General features: G+C 37.5%; 2 protein-coding genes across 2 annotated transcripts; both read left to right on the top strand.

The window, feature by feature from the left end:
• Positions 1 to 7,534: 7,534 nt before the first annotated feature.
• On the top strand, positions 7,535 to 8,794 carry LOC132179022 (putative glutathione S-transferase). The gene is made up of 2 exons (XM_059591635.2): positions 7,535 to 7,873; positions 8,296 to 8,794. The coding sequence occupies exons 1-2, from the start codon at positions 7,553 to 7,555 to the stop codon at positions 8,665 to 8,667; spliced, it is 693 nt and encodes a 230-aa protein (XP_059447618.1). The 5' UTR covers positions 7,535 to 7,552; the 3' UTR covers positions 8,668 to 8,794.
• A 1,404-nt stretch (positions 8,795 to 10,198) lies between these two features.
• LOC132178781 (putative glutathione S-transferase) lies at positions 10,199 to 13,752 on the top strand. The gene is made up of 2 exons (XM_059591332.2): positions 10,199 to 10,847; positions 13,266 to 13,752. The coding sequence occupies exons 1-2, from the start codon at positions 10,527 to 10,529 to the stop codon at positions 13,635 to 13,637; spliced, it is 693 nt and encodes a 230-aa protein (XP_059447315.2). The 5' UTR covers positions 10,199 to 10,526; the 3' UTR covers positions 13,638 to 13,752.
• Positions 13,753 to 13,930: the final 178 nt, after the last annotated feature.

Here is a 13,930-nt window from a genome sequence, read left to right on the forward strand (position 1 = left end):
AGAAAAAAGAAGGAAGAAAAAGAAACTGCATAACTGCATTCCTGGCACTTGCTGCAATTTGCAAAACTAGTGGCCTATAGCTCTGCTTCGTGAGGAAGATGATCAAATTAATAATTTTTTATTATTAATTTAAGCTTTTGAAATATTCGGTACTTTAACAAGAGTAGTGAAAAGTATGGGCGTTAATCCGGCCGGTTATCACCAACCGGTTACCGGCTAACTGGCCAACCCCTTTTAAAAGCAGTTGGAAATAACCGGTAACCGGTCCTATCGGTCTGGTTACCGGTTTTCACATTTATATATACCCGGTTATAACCCGTAACTGGTTGTATATATATAATATCTATTAATATATCTATTTTTTTTAAATGTTAAACAATCACTTTAGGGGTTTTTTTTTTTTTTTGAACAACCACAATAAAGTTTAGCTTATTGGGCCAAAAATGTTCTAATTGTTTTTAAAAAATGACCAAAAGAAAATGTTAAATTAAGCCCAAAAAGTAGGCCGAATACTCAAAATAGACCAAAAATATCTAATTTTTTAAAGATGTCCGAATAACCGACTACCGACCAGTAACCAATGGTTATTACATACTACCTCCCCAAGAGGCAGTTACAAGGAGATAATGAAGCATGACGAAGGATGCAGAAAAAATATCCACCAAGGGTAATTAGATTAACTAATCAGCCATTGGAATGTAGTTATATGCTCAGAACTTAAATTATAGCTTTAAGGGGCTTTTTTATATCTTTTCAAAATAAAAAAATAAAAAAAATAAATAAAAACCTGATTTGAGAGACGAAATTAGGATACTATCCCTTCACCCCCACGAGAGCCAAGTTGAGGTTTGGGTGTGTGCTATAAATATAAACAGCGTAAGTTGTAACCATGCATCCCTTTTGTTCTATCGTGGGCTGTGGGCCCACTCGGCCCACTCCTTTGTTCGGTTGTTGGGGCGAGGGAATTGTGCTCACTCGACCCCGATCCCAACCCCAACCCCGACCCTCATCTAGAACCCATGCACTATGCACACGTTTCGCAGGAGTCATCCCTCGTTGGAGCAATTTTCAAAGTGTAGTGATCAGGACGACCATTATATAACGACTAGCGGGTCACGCAGATTAACCACTGCAAGAGCGTGTTTGAAATTGTATTTGAAAGATTGAGAAGTCAAAAATTATTTTTTTGGTAAGAGTTTTATTTTTAAACTTTTATCAAAAATGTATTTTTTGTCATTTTTAAGTTTTTTTGAACTATTAAAAGCGCTTTCAGTATTTTTTACCGAACATATATTTTTACTTCAAACGAATTTTTTTAGTGTTAAACGCACTTTTAAGCTCATCAAACACACACTCAAACAGACCCTACATCTCATCATGAGAATTTAAGCTTAGATTCATATTGTTTCAAAACACACACACACACACACACACACACACATATATATATATATATATACAAGAGTTTAATGAGAAATCAAGATTCGATCTTGTTAGAATATTTTATATTATTGTCTTTTTTAGGGTTTATTTCTTACTTAGGGTTTCTTGCTTATTACTCATAGCTTCTCTATTTATAGAGGCCTCTGTAATCACATCAATCAATCATTATCAATACAATGTAATCCATTGTTTCCTTTCGCTCTCTCTCTCTCTCATGTTTGGGCTCCAATATATTCAACAATATATTTAATATGGTATTAGAGTCACTTCCATTGTTTGCCTTTTACAAGGTACGTTCCACCGAAGACAATCACAAAAAAAATTCATTACCAAATATGAAATTCAAAAATAATAATAATCACTAAAAATCCAAAACCTTAATAAACCCAAATCTCACTATCTATTATGGGATAAGAACACAATTGGTCTCTTTATTTTTTTTCACCCCAAGCTATTCGGGCCGCACCACAAAACAAAAGGTTTGCTGGCAGTGCTCTTATCTCTTCTAAAACTCAATACAAAACCAATATCAAAAGAAATTCTAAAACAAGCGGCATCGGTAGCAAAGTTAGGATTCAATTCTTGTAGGGGCGGTATTAATAAGTCTTTTTTTTTTTTAATGAGGAAATAAATAAAAACAATCATTAGCTTTTGCGTGAAGACATTCACTTTACCGTTACTAGTAAAATAGTTGCATAAGATATGGTTAAATTTTTTTAAAAAAAAAAAAAAATTTCTCTGAAATTACATGTACTTTGTATTTGATTTTTTTCTTAACAGCATAAACTAAACATTGAGTGGATTAGAGAAATTTCATTGGGTGGGTTTGATTTTTGGAGCTCAGTGGTTCTGTGTAATTGATTAACAATATTGGGGTTTTGATTTTTTGGCAATGGAAGGTGGACGAGTGATTTTGATTGTTAGAAATTTTTAGTGGGTGAATTTTCTGCAGATTTTATAAAGCAAATGGGTTAACCAATTTTCTAACAACTCATGCCTCTTAGCCCAATTATAATCAGCTAACCAAACTCTCTATTTTCTAACTTTCTATTTATAAAATTAGACAGTTTCTCTTAGAATGGATGCCAGATGCATTCCACTACTTTTCCAAGCCATTTTTTGTCTCACACGTGGCCCTGAACTGCATGCTTGGTTTTCAACTCACGCTTAACACTTCACCTCTCGAATCCTCTATTCATCTTCTCTCTTTCTTCTATAATCTACCTGGTCAACTTAGGAAAAAAGAAAGGAAAGAAAAGTGGGTATTAGAGACTGAGAGACAGGTTTTGAGAAAAAGGGGAAGGAAACGGTGAGAGAAAAGTGAGAAAAAGAGGGGGGAAAAAAAGCAAGAGTAGAGAACGAAAGAGAGAAGCTGAGATTACTCACAGAATCAATCATTGGACATCGTTGAAGGTTTTTCTCTTCTCCTTGGTGACTGTCTGACTGTTGGGTTAGAAACTTAGGGTAAAATTATTTATTTATTATTTATTTATTTTTCTTTTGTTTAGCGTATTGCCTGAATCGTTGAGAGTAGAAATTGAATTTTATTTTTTTACCAGGGCGACCTCAAAATTTTGACTTAAAAATACTTAAGAAATTTTTTTAAATTTTTTTTTACCAGGGGCGCCCGCCCTGGGTCGCCCCCTATGGCTATGTTTGCGAACAGGCCGGGCTGGCACTGTAGCTGGAACGGCACTGTTCCAGCTACAGTGCCAGCAGCAAAAATTGACTTTTTGCTCTTTTTTTTTCCTTTTTTTTTTTAATAAAGCAAAATATTAAAAAAAAAAAAAATGAGGAGAAAGTGGTGGTGTTCCAGCCACCCCTTGGCCAAAATGGGGTGGCCGGACCACCCCATTTTTGGCCAAGGGGGTGGCTCTGGCCGATCTGGGGGTGGTTCAACCACCCCCATGGCCAAGGGGGTGGTCCGGCCAGCCACCCCCTTGGCCAAAAAAAAAAAAAAAATGCGGACTGGGTGCATTTGGGGGTGGTCCGGCCACCCCATTTTGGCCAAGGGGCACTGTTCCAGCTACAGTGCCAGCAGCAAAAATTGACTTTTTGCTCTTTTTTTTTCCTTTTTTTTTTTAATAAAGCAAAATATTAAAAAAAAAAAAAATGAGGAGAAAGTGGTGGTGTTCCAGCCACCCCTTGGCCAAAATGGGGTGGCCGGACCACCCCATTTTTGGCCAAGGGGGTGGCTCTGGCCGATCTGGGGGTGGTTCAACCACCCCCATGGCCAAGGGGGTGGTCCGGCCAGCCACCCCCTTGGCCAAAAAAAAAAAAAAAAATGCGGACTGGGTGCATTTGGGGTGGCCGGACCACCCCCAAATGCACCCAGTCTTTTTTTTTTCTTTTTTTTTTTTGGCCAAGGGGGTGGCCGGACCACCCCTTGGCCATGGGGGTGGTTCAACCACCCCCAGATCGGCCAGGGAGCCACCCCCTTGGCCAAAAATGGGGTGGTCCGACCACCCCATTTTGGCCAAGGGGTGGCTGGAACACCGCCCCTTTCTCCTCATTTTTTCTTTTTTTTTTTAATATTTTGCTTTATTAAAAAAAAAAAAAAAAAAAAAAAAAAGGTAAAAGTCAATTTTTGCTGCTGACACTGTAGCTGGAACAGTGCCGTTCCAGCTACAGTGCCGGCCCGGCCTGTTCGCAAACATAGCCTATATATCCGCCGCTTAGCGGAGCCCACTCTTGTTGAATTGATTGGTCAAGGGACTCACGTCAACAGAGTAGATGGAAGATTTGTACACGCAACTTCAATCTGTCAACATTATATATATATATATATATAAGAACCAGCCACTTTAACGTCCTATTTGCCAAAGATTATTATCAATAACACTTTGCTATTATTGCGCGTTGAAAAAAGAAAAAAAAGAGCCACTTGAACGTCCCATTTGCCAAAGATTATTATCAATAACACTTTGCTATTATTGCGCGTTGAAAAAAGAAAAAAAAGAAAAAGAAACTGCATCACTGCATTCCTGGCACTTGCTGCAATTCGCAAAACTAGTGGCCTATAGCTCTGCTTCTTGAGGAAGATGATCAAATTAATAATTTTTTTTATTAATTTAAGCTTTTGAAATATATGGTAGTTTAATAAGAGTAGTGAAAAGTATGGGTGTAAATCCGGCTGGTTATCACCAACTGATTATTGGCTAACCGGCCAACCCCTTTTAAAAGCAGTTGGAAATAACTAGTAACTGGTCCTACCGGTCCGGTTACCAGGTTTTGCATTTATATATACCCGGTTATAACCCGTAACCGGTTATATATATATATATATATATATATATATATAACAATCACTTTAGGTTTTTTTTTTTTTTTTTTTTTAAACAACCACAATAAAGTCTAGCTTATTGGGCCAAATACGTTCTAATTGTTTTTTTTTTTAAAAAAAGCCAAAAAAAAGAAGAAGTTAAATTAAGCCCAAAAAGTAGGCCAAATACCCAAAATAGGCCAAAAATATCTAATTTTTTAAAGACCCGATTACTAATCCAAATAATCGACTACCAACCGGTAACCGGTGGTTATTACGTACATACTACCTTCCCAAGAGGCAGTCACATGGAGATAGTGAAGCATGACGAAGGATGCAGAAAAAAATATCCACCAAGGATTTGTAGATTAACTAATCAGCCATTGGAATGTAGTTTTATGCTCAGAACTTAAATTATAGCTTTAAGGGGCTTTTTTATATTTTTTCAAAAAAAAAAAAACTGATTGAGAGAGGAAATTAGGAAACTATCCCTTCACCGCATAAGAGCCAAGTTGAGGTTTGGGTGTGCTATAATTATAAACAGCGTAAGTTGTAACCATGCATCCCTTTTGTTCTATCGTGGGCGTGGCCACTCGGCCCACTCCTTTGTTCGGTTGTTGGGGCGAGGGAATTGTGCTCACTGCGACCCCGACCCTCTTCTAGAAGACTAGATCTTCTAGAACCCATGCACTATGCACACGTTTCGCAGGAGTCATCCCTCGTTAGAGCAAGTTTCAAAGTGTAGTCAGGGACGACCATTATATAAGGACTAGCGGGTTACACAACAAATTAACCACTGGAAGAGCATGTATGAAATTGTATTTAAAAATTTAAAAAATTATTTTTTTGGTAAAAGTTTTATTTTTAAGTTTTTATCAAAAGTATGTTTTAGTTATTTTTAAGCTTTTTAACCCTTAATAGCGCTTTCAGTATTTTTTATCAAATAAATATTTTTACTTCAAATAGATTTTTTTTGTGTTAAACGCACTTTTAAGCTTTTCAAACGCACACCTAAACAGACCCTACATCTCATCATGAGAATTTAAGCTCAGTTTCATATATATATATAGTACAAGAGTTTAATGAGAAATCAAGATCCGATCTTGTTAGAATATTTTATATTATTATCTTTCATAGGGTTTATTCCTTACTTAGGGTTTTTTGCTTATTACTCATAACCTCTATATTTATAGAGGTCTCTGTAATCACAGCAATCAATCATTATCAATATAATATAGTCCATTGTTTCCTTCCGCTCTCTCTCTCATGCTTCCGTTCCAATATATTTAATATGGTATTAGAGTCACTTCCATCGTTTGCCTTTTACAAGGTACGTTCCACCGAAGACAATTACAAAGAAATTCATTATCAAATATGAAATTCAAAAATAATAATAATAATAAAAATCACTCAAAATCCAAAACTTTAATAAAACCCAAATCTCACTATCTTTCATGGGATAAGATCACAATTGGTCTCTTTATTTTTTTTCCACCCCAAGCTATTCTTTTCACTCTTGGGCTGCACCACAAAACAAAAGGTTTGCGGACGGCGCTCTTATCTCTTCCGAAACTCAATACAAAACCAATATCAAAAGAAATTATAAAACAAGTGGAGCTAGAGACGGAGTTAGGATTCAATTCTTGTAGGGGCAGTATTAATAAGTTTATTTTTATTTTTAATGAGGAAATAAATAAAAATAATAATTAGATTTTGCATGTAGACATTCACTTTACCATTACTAGTAAAATAATTGCATAAGATGTGGTTAATTTTTTTTTTTTTTTGAAATTGCATGTACTTTGTACTTGATTTTTTTCCTAACAACATAACTAAACATTGAGTTGATTAGAGAAATTTCATTGGGTGGGTTTGATTATTGGAGCTCGGTGGTTCTGTGTAATTGATCAACAGTGTTGGGGTTTTGATTTTTTGGCAATGGAAGGTGGAGGAGTGATTTTGATTGTTGGAAATTTTTAGCGGGTGAATTTTCTGCAGAATTTATAAAGCAAATGGGTTAACCAATTTTCTAACAACCCATTCCGCTTAGCCCAATTATAATCAACTAACCAAACTCACTATCTTCTAACTTTCTATTTTCAAAATTAGGCAACTTTCCACTACTTTTCCAAGCCATTCTTTGTCTCACACGTGGCCTTGAACTATGTGCTTGGTTTTCAACTCACGCTTGACACTTCACCTCTCGAATCCTCTATTCATCTTCTCCCTTTCTTCTAAAATCTACCCGGTCAATTCAGGAAAAAAGAAAAGAAAGAAAAGTGGGTATTAGAGACTGAGAGACAGGTTTTGAGAAAGAGGGGAAGGAAACGGTGAGAGAAAAGTGAGAAAAAGAGTGGAAAAAAAAAAAAGCAAGGGTAGAGAACGAAAGAGAGAAGCTGAGATTACTTACAGAGTCAATCATTGGACGTTGTTGGAGGTTTTTCTCTTTTCCTTGGTGACTTTATGACTGTTGGGTTAGGAACTTAGGGTAAAATTATTATTATCATTTTCTTTTGTTTAGCGGATTGCCTGGATCATTGAGAGTAGAAATTGATTTTTTTTTTTTTTTTTTTTTACCAGGGGTACCCTCGAAATTTTAACTTGAAAATACTTTTTTTTTTAAAAAAAAAAAAAAAAAAAAAAATTGGCGCCCCTGGGTCGCCCCCTTATATCTGCCGCTGAGCGGAGCCCACTCTTATTGAATTGATTGGTCAAGGCACCCACGTCAATAGAGTAGATGGAGGATTTGTACACGCAACTTCAATCTGTCAACATTATATATATATATATATATATATATAAGAACCAGCGGGTCACAGAGAAGAGCAACCACAGCTAAGTCTGATCATGGCAAGCGAGGATACTGTGAAGCTTTTGGGATTTTGGGCTAGCCCATTTTCCATAAGGGTTGAGTGGGCTCTGAAACTCAAGGGTGTTGATTACGAGTACGTGGAAGAAGACATCTTTAACAAGAGCTCTCTTCTCTTGGAGCTCAACCCAGTTCACAAAAAGGTTCCCGTCCTGGTGCACCGCCAGAAAGTAATCTCTGAATCGTACGTTATTCTTGAATACATCGACGAGACATGGAAACAGAGTCCATTATTGCTGCCTCAAGATCCTCACGAAAGAGCCAAAGCCCGATTTTGGGCCAGATTTGGAGAAGAGAAGGTAATCAATCCAAAACAGACTACATTAATCTACGCTACTTTTACAAGCATTTTTCTTTGTCTCCGGCCACCTACTTTAATTTGATAATTTATGTGGTTGCTTTTTAGCTGGAAGGACACATGATTGGCCCTGATTTCTGTAACAAAAATTATCACAATATCTGATTTTTCTACTTTTTATCTTAGTTTTCGTTCCAATTATTAAAATCAGCGTAAAGAGAAAATTATTAAGAAAATAAAAATAAAAAGAGAAAATTGTAAAAATAAACAAGAAATACACTTTTTTGGCAGCATCATCCAAATGGGTATATCATTTAATTGGATTATTTTTATTTTTATTTTTTAATTTTCTCTGGCTCGGCCAATTCCACCTATTACATAATTTTATATCATCTTTTTTTGTTTTTCTGTTCATTGGAATAGCTTTTCGAAGCTGCATGGAATGCTTTGTGTTCCCTGGGAGAGGAAAAAGAAAGGGCACTGAAATTAGCAATAGAGGCCATGGAAAAGATAGAGGAAGAGATCAAAGGGAAGGAGTTTTTCGGAGGGGAGAGCATTGGGTATCTGGACATTGCATTGGGGTGGATCTCCTACTGGCTGCCTGTTTGGGAGGAAGTTGGGTCCATTCAGATTTTGGACCCACTCACATTTCCCGCCACCACTTCATGGGCGAAGAATTTTCTGAATCACCCAATTATCAAGGACAACTTGCCACCTAGGCAGAAAATGATTCTTTATTTTCATGAACGCAGCAAATTCTTGTCCTCTCTTCCTCGTGGGTGGATTAAGATTTAGTTATATGTATGCTTTAATTTCTTGTGCTAAAATCCCTAGAGTCTAAGGTTTCGAAAAATAAATGTAATGGATTCCTTATTAAATCATCAGTTATTCTAAAAGTTTAAAGTTTATAAGAATATGCAAATTTAATCATTTAATCATTACTTTAATATTCTCCTTCATGTGTGGGATCAAACTCTCTTTTAATAGTTGTGGCTCAACACGCACTAAAAAAATCTTTACTTTTGTTAACGGCCCGTTAGTGACGTGTAGTTAGCAATGTGTGTGACAGGTTAACAAATTGAAAGTTACTAAAGAGAACTTAATAACGTGTCAAACAGACCCTACATCTCATCATGAGAATTTAAGCTCAGATTCATATTGTTTCAACATATATATATATATATATATATATATATATACAAGAGTTTAATGAGAAATCAAGATTCGATTTTGTTAGAATATTTTATATTATTGTCTTCTCTAGGGTTTCTTACTTATTACTCATAGCCTCTCTATTTATAGAGGCCTCTGTAATCACATCAATCAATCATTATCAATACAATGTAGTCTATTGTTTCCTTCCGCTCCAATATATTCAACAATATATTTAACATGATATTAGAGTCACTTCCATCGTTTGCATTTTACAAGGTATGTTCCACCGAAGACAATCACAAAGAAATTCATTATCAAATATGAAATTCAAAAATAATAATAATAATCACTCAAAATCCAAAACCTTAATAAACCCAAATCTCACTATCTACTATGGGATAAGATCACAATTGGTCTCTTTATTTTTTTTCACCCCAAGCTATTCTTCACTCTTGGGCCGGACCACAAAACAAAAGGTTTGCGGACGGCGCTCTTATCTCTTCCGAAACTCAATACAAAACTAATATCAAAAGAAATTATAAAACAAGCGGAGCCAGTGGCATAGTTAGGATTCAATTATTGTAAAGGCGGTATTAATAAGTTTTTTTTTAATGAGGAAATAAATAAAAATAATAATTAGCTTTTGCATGTAGACATTCACTTTACCGTTACTAGTAAAATAGTTGCATAAGATATGGTTAATTTTTTTTTTTTTTTGAAATTACATGTACTTTTTATTTGATTTTTTTCTTAATAGCATAAACTAAACATTGAGTGGATTAGAGAAATTTCATTGGGTGAGTTTGATTTTTGGAGCTCGGTGGTTCTGTGTAAATGATCAACAGTGTTGGGGTTTTGATTTTTTGGCAATAGAAGGTGGAGGAGTGATTTTGATTGTTGGAAATTTTTAGTGGGTGAATTTTCTGCAGATTTAATAAAGCAAATGGGTTAACCAATTTTCTAACAACCCATTCCGCTTAGCCCAATTACAATCAACTAACCAAACTCACTATTTTCTAACTTTCTATTTACAAAATTAGGCAGCTTCTGCTTCTCTTATAATGGATGTCAGATGCATTCCACTACTTTTCCAAGCCATTCTTTGTCTCACACGTGGCCTTCAACTGCGTGCTTGGTTTTCAACTCACGCTTAACACTTCACCTCCCGAATCCTCTATTCATCTTCTCCCTTTCTTCTAAAATCTACCCGGCCAACTCAAGAAAAAAGAAAGGAAAGAAAAGTAGGTATTAGAGATTGAAATTGAATTTTATTTTTTTACCAGGGCGACCTCAAAATTTTCACTTGAAAGTACTTAAAAGAATTTTCAAGTAGGTATATCCGCCGCTTAGCGGAGACCACTCTTGTTGAATTGATTGGTCAAGGCACCCACGTCAACAGAGTAGATGGAAGATTTGTACACGCAACTTCAATCTGTCAACATTATATATATATAAGAACCAGCGGTCACAGAGAAGAGCAACCACAGCTAAATCTGATCATGGCAAGCGAGGATACTGTGAAGCTTTTGGGATTTTGGGCTAGCCCATATTCCAGGAGGGTTGAGTGGGCTCTGAAACTCAAGGGTGTTGATTACGAGTACGTGGAGGAAGACATCTTTAACAAGAGCTCTCTTCTCTTGGAGCTCAACCCAGTTCACAAAAAGGTTCCCGTCCTGGTACACCGCCAGAAAGTGATCTCTGAATCGTACGTTATTCTTGAATACATCGACGAGACATGGAAACAGAGTCCAGTATTGCTGCCTCAAGATCCTCATGAAAGAGCCAAAGCCCGATTTTGGGCCAGATTTGGAGTAGAGAAGGTAATCAATCCAAAACACACTACATTAATCTACGCTACTTTTACAAGCATTTTTCTTTGTCTCCGGCCACCTACTTTGATAATTTATGTGGTTGCTTTTTCGCTGAAAGGACACATGATGGGCCCAAAACTTGGAATTTTGTTTTTACTTTTCACTTTTTATCTTAGTTTTTAGAGTTAAATACTAAATACTCCTGAATTTCACAATCTTTTTTATTTTTTTATTTTTTAGGATTTGATTTTTATCACTGAAAGTCTTTGTAGTTTTGATAATAGACCAAATTAGTCATTTTAGTTAACTTAACAAAATTTCGTGTGGACCAATCAAATGTTGACACGTGGCACATGTTTAATTTTTTAAAAATAAAAAAAATGTATATTTTTTTTAAAAAAAAAAAACAAAAAAAAACAAAAAGAAAAGGAAAAAAAATTGAGGGTGCCTCCCATCTGGCCGGATGGGGTTGCCTTGACCACCACCTTGGCTCCAAGGGGGTGGCTCTGTGGCCGAGCCACCCCTTTGGTGCCCAAAGGGGTGCAAAAACCCTCCCAACCCGCAGAACTGACCCGGCCTGCCCCGGCCCGTGCGGGTTTAATGTTTATTTTCGCGGGTTCGGGTTGAGAATATCCAACCCGTGCGGGGCGGAGGTGGGTTTCGGGTTTACTAAAATTTCCTATGCGGGTACCCGCTCCTACCCACAAGTCCTAAAACACAAAAGAAAACCCTAGACTTACCCATAACCCATTCGATTTCGGCACCCAGCACTCAAGTTCTCAACACTCAACACAGCTCGACAGCCGCACTGCACGATGCCACGGTCAACACCTTGAAGGCTCTCGATCTCTCATCAGAAATCAGAAATAAGAAATGTTGATTTGGAGGCAATGGTGGAATTCATAGCACAGATCCACTAGATGAAGAAGAAGAAAAACAAGAAGAAGAAGGCTTTGAAGAGTTGCCCAGTAAAAGTCGTAGCAAAGCTTTTTTTTCTAGAAAATAGGTACAAAGCTCCTTTTTATTTCTAGCCTTTGGATCATTTGCTTTAAATCCTAACCATAGAAATCTTATCACCAACTTGAGCTGCAAAGCTCTTTTTTCTAGGAGATTGGTACAAAGCTCCTTTTATTTCTAGCCTTTTAGAATTATCATCACCAACTTGAGCTGTCATCCATTACCACGTAAGGCTGTCATCCAGCAGCCCATCATCTCATCTTGAAGAAGCAGCTTTCTAGTTTGTGATACTCAGCACCTTGAAGGCTCTTGATCTCTCATCTCACTCAGTCACTCTCGCCTCTTGATCCTCTTGGCAGTCGGCTCTCGATCTCTCATCTCACTTAGTCACTCTCGCCTCTCGATCTCTCACTCTCCCCTCTCGATCTCTCAAACCCGATCCGACCCGCAAAACATGCACCTATTTAACCCACACCGCAAATACCCGACCTGTGCGGATCTTGGTCATTGGGCTCGGGTGGCGGGTTGGAAAATCCCAAACCCGCAAGGTGCGGGGCGGGTGGGAAAAAACCCGATACCCGCCCCACCCCGACCCGTGCCCAATCCTAACCCCCAGTGGGTACTGTGGGTGGCTCGTTGGAGCCAAGGGGGTGGCCGAAACCACCCCCAACCACCATTGGGGGTGGTTTCGGCCACACCCTAGGCTCCATGGGGGTGGCTGAGCCACCCCCAGTACCCACTGGGGGTGGTTCTGGCTACCCCCTTGGGCACCAAGGGGGTGGCTCGGCCACCCCCTTTGGCCATGGGGGTCGCCTGGCCACCCCCATCTAGCCGCCACCCCCTTGGCTCCAAGGGGGTGGCTCGGCCACCCCCATCCGGCCAAATGGGGGCGGCCAGGCGACCCCCATGGCCAGCCACCCCCAAATGGCCAAGGGGGTGGCTCGACCACTGCCTTTTTTTCGTTTTTTTTTTTAAAAAAAAAAAAAAAAAAAATCCTTTTTCTTTTAATTAAAAAAAAATTAAGTAGGTGCCACGTGTCAACATCTGATTGGTCAACGTGAAATTCCGTTAAGTCAACTAACGGTCAACTGACAGAAGGACTAATTTGGTATATTATCAAAACCACAGGGACCTCTTGTGATAAAAATCAAACCTTAGGAAGAAAAAAAAAATAAAGTTGTGAAACTCTAGGGAGTATTTAGTATTTAACCCTAGTTTTTTTTTCTACTTTTTACTTTTTATCTTAGTTTTCGTTCCAATTATTAAAATCAGCGTAAAGAGAAAATTATTAAGAAAATAAAAAGAGAAAATTGTAAAAATAAACAAGAAATACACTTTTTTGGCAGCATCATCCAAATGGCTATATCACCTAATTAGATTATTATTTTTTGTAATTTTCTCTGGCTCGGCCAATTCCACCTGTTACATAATTTTATATCATCTTTTTTGTTTTTCTGTTCATTGGAATAGCTTTTGGAAGCTGCATATAATGCTTTGTGTTCCCTGGGAGAGGAAAAAGAAAAGGCACTGAAATTAGCAATAGAGGCCATGGAAAAGATAGAGGAAGAGATCAAAGGGAAGGAGTTTTTCGGAGGGGAGAGCATTGGGTATTTGGACATTGCATTAGGGTGGATCTCCTACTGGCTGCCTGTTTGGGAGGAAGTTGGGTCCATGCAGATTTTGGACCCACTCACATTTCCCGCCACCACTTCATGGGCGAAGAATTTTCTGAATCACCCAATTATCAAGGACAACTTGCCACCTAGGCAGAAAATGGTTCTTTATTTTCTTGAACGCAGCAAACTCTTGTCCTCTCTTCCTCGCGGGTGGATTAAGATTTAGTTATATGTATGCTTTAATTTCTTGTGCTAAAATCCCTAGAGTCTAAGGTTTCGAAAGATAAATGTATTGAATTTTTTGTTAAACCATCGGTTATTCTAAAATCTTAGAGTTTATAAGAAGATGTAAATTTAATTACTTAATTATTATTTTAATACTTTTCTTTATGTGTAAGCTCAAATTTCATTTTAATAATTGCGGCCCAACACGCGCTACAAAAATATTTACTTTTGGTAACGGCCCGTTAATGATGTGTGATTAGTAACGTGTGTGACGGCTTAACAAATTGAAAGTTA

This window comes from Corylus avellana, chromosome 4 (genome assembly GCF_965113065.1).
Source record: "Corylus avellana chromosome 4, dhCorAvel1.hap1.2, whole genome shotgun sequence".
In the NCBI taxonomy this organism is placed as follows: domain Eukaryota; kingdom Viridiplantae; phylum Streptophyta; class Magnoliopsida; order Fagales; family Betulaceae; genus Corylus; species Corylus avellana.

Excerpts from the sequence above, each read along its gene's own strand:
- LOC132179022 (XM_059591635.2), top strand. The coding sequence starts at position 7,553 with ATGGCAAGCGAGGATACTGTGAAGCTTTTGGGATTTTGGGCTAGCCCA. Across the intron at positions 7,874-8,295 it reads CCAGATTTGGAGAAGAGAAG|CTTTTCGAAGCTGCATGGAA; the intron begins GTAATCAATCCA and ends TCATTGGAATAG.
- LOC132178781 (XM_059591332.2), top strand. The coding sequence starts at position 10,527 with ATGGCAAGCGAGGATACTGTGAAGCTTTTGGGATTTTGGGCTAGCCCA. Across the intron at positions 10,848-13,265 it reads CCAGATTTGGAGTAGAGAAG|CTTTTGGAAGCTGCATATAA; the intron begins GTAATCAATCCA and ends TCATTGGAATAG.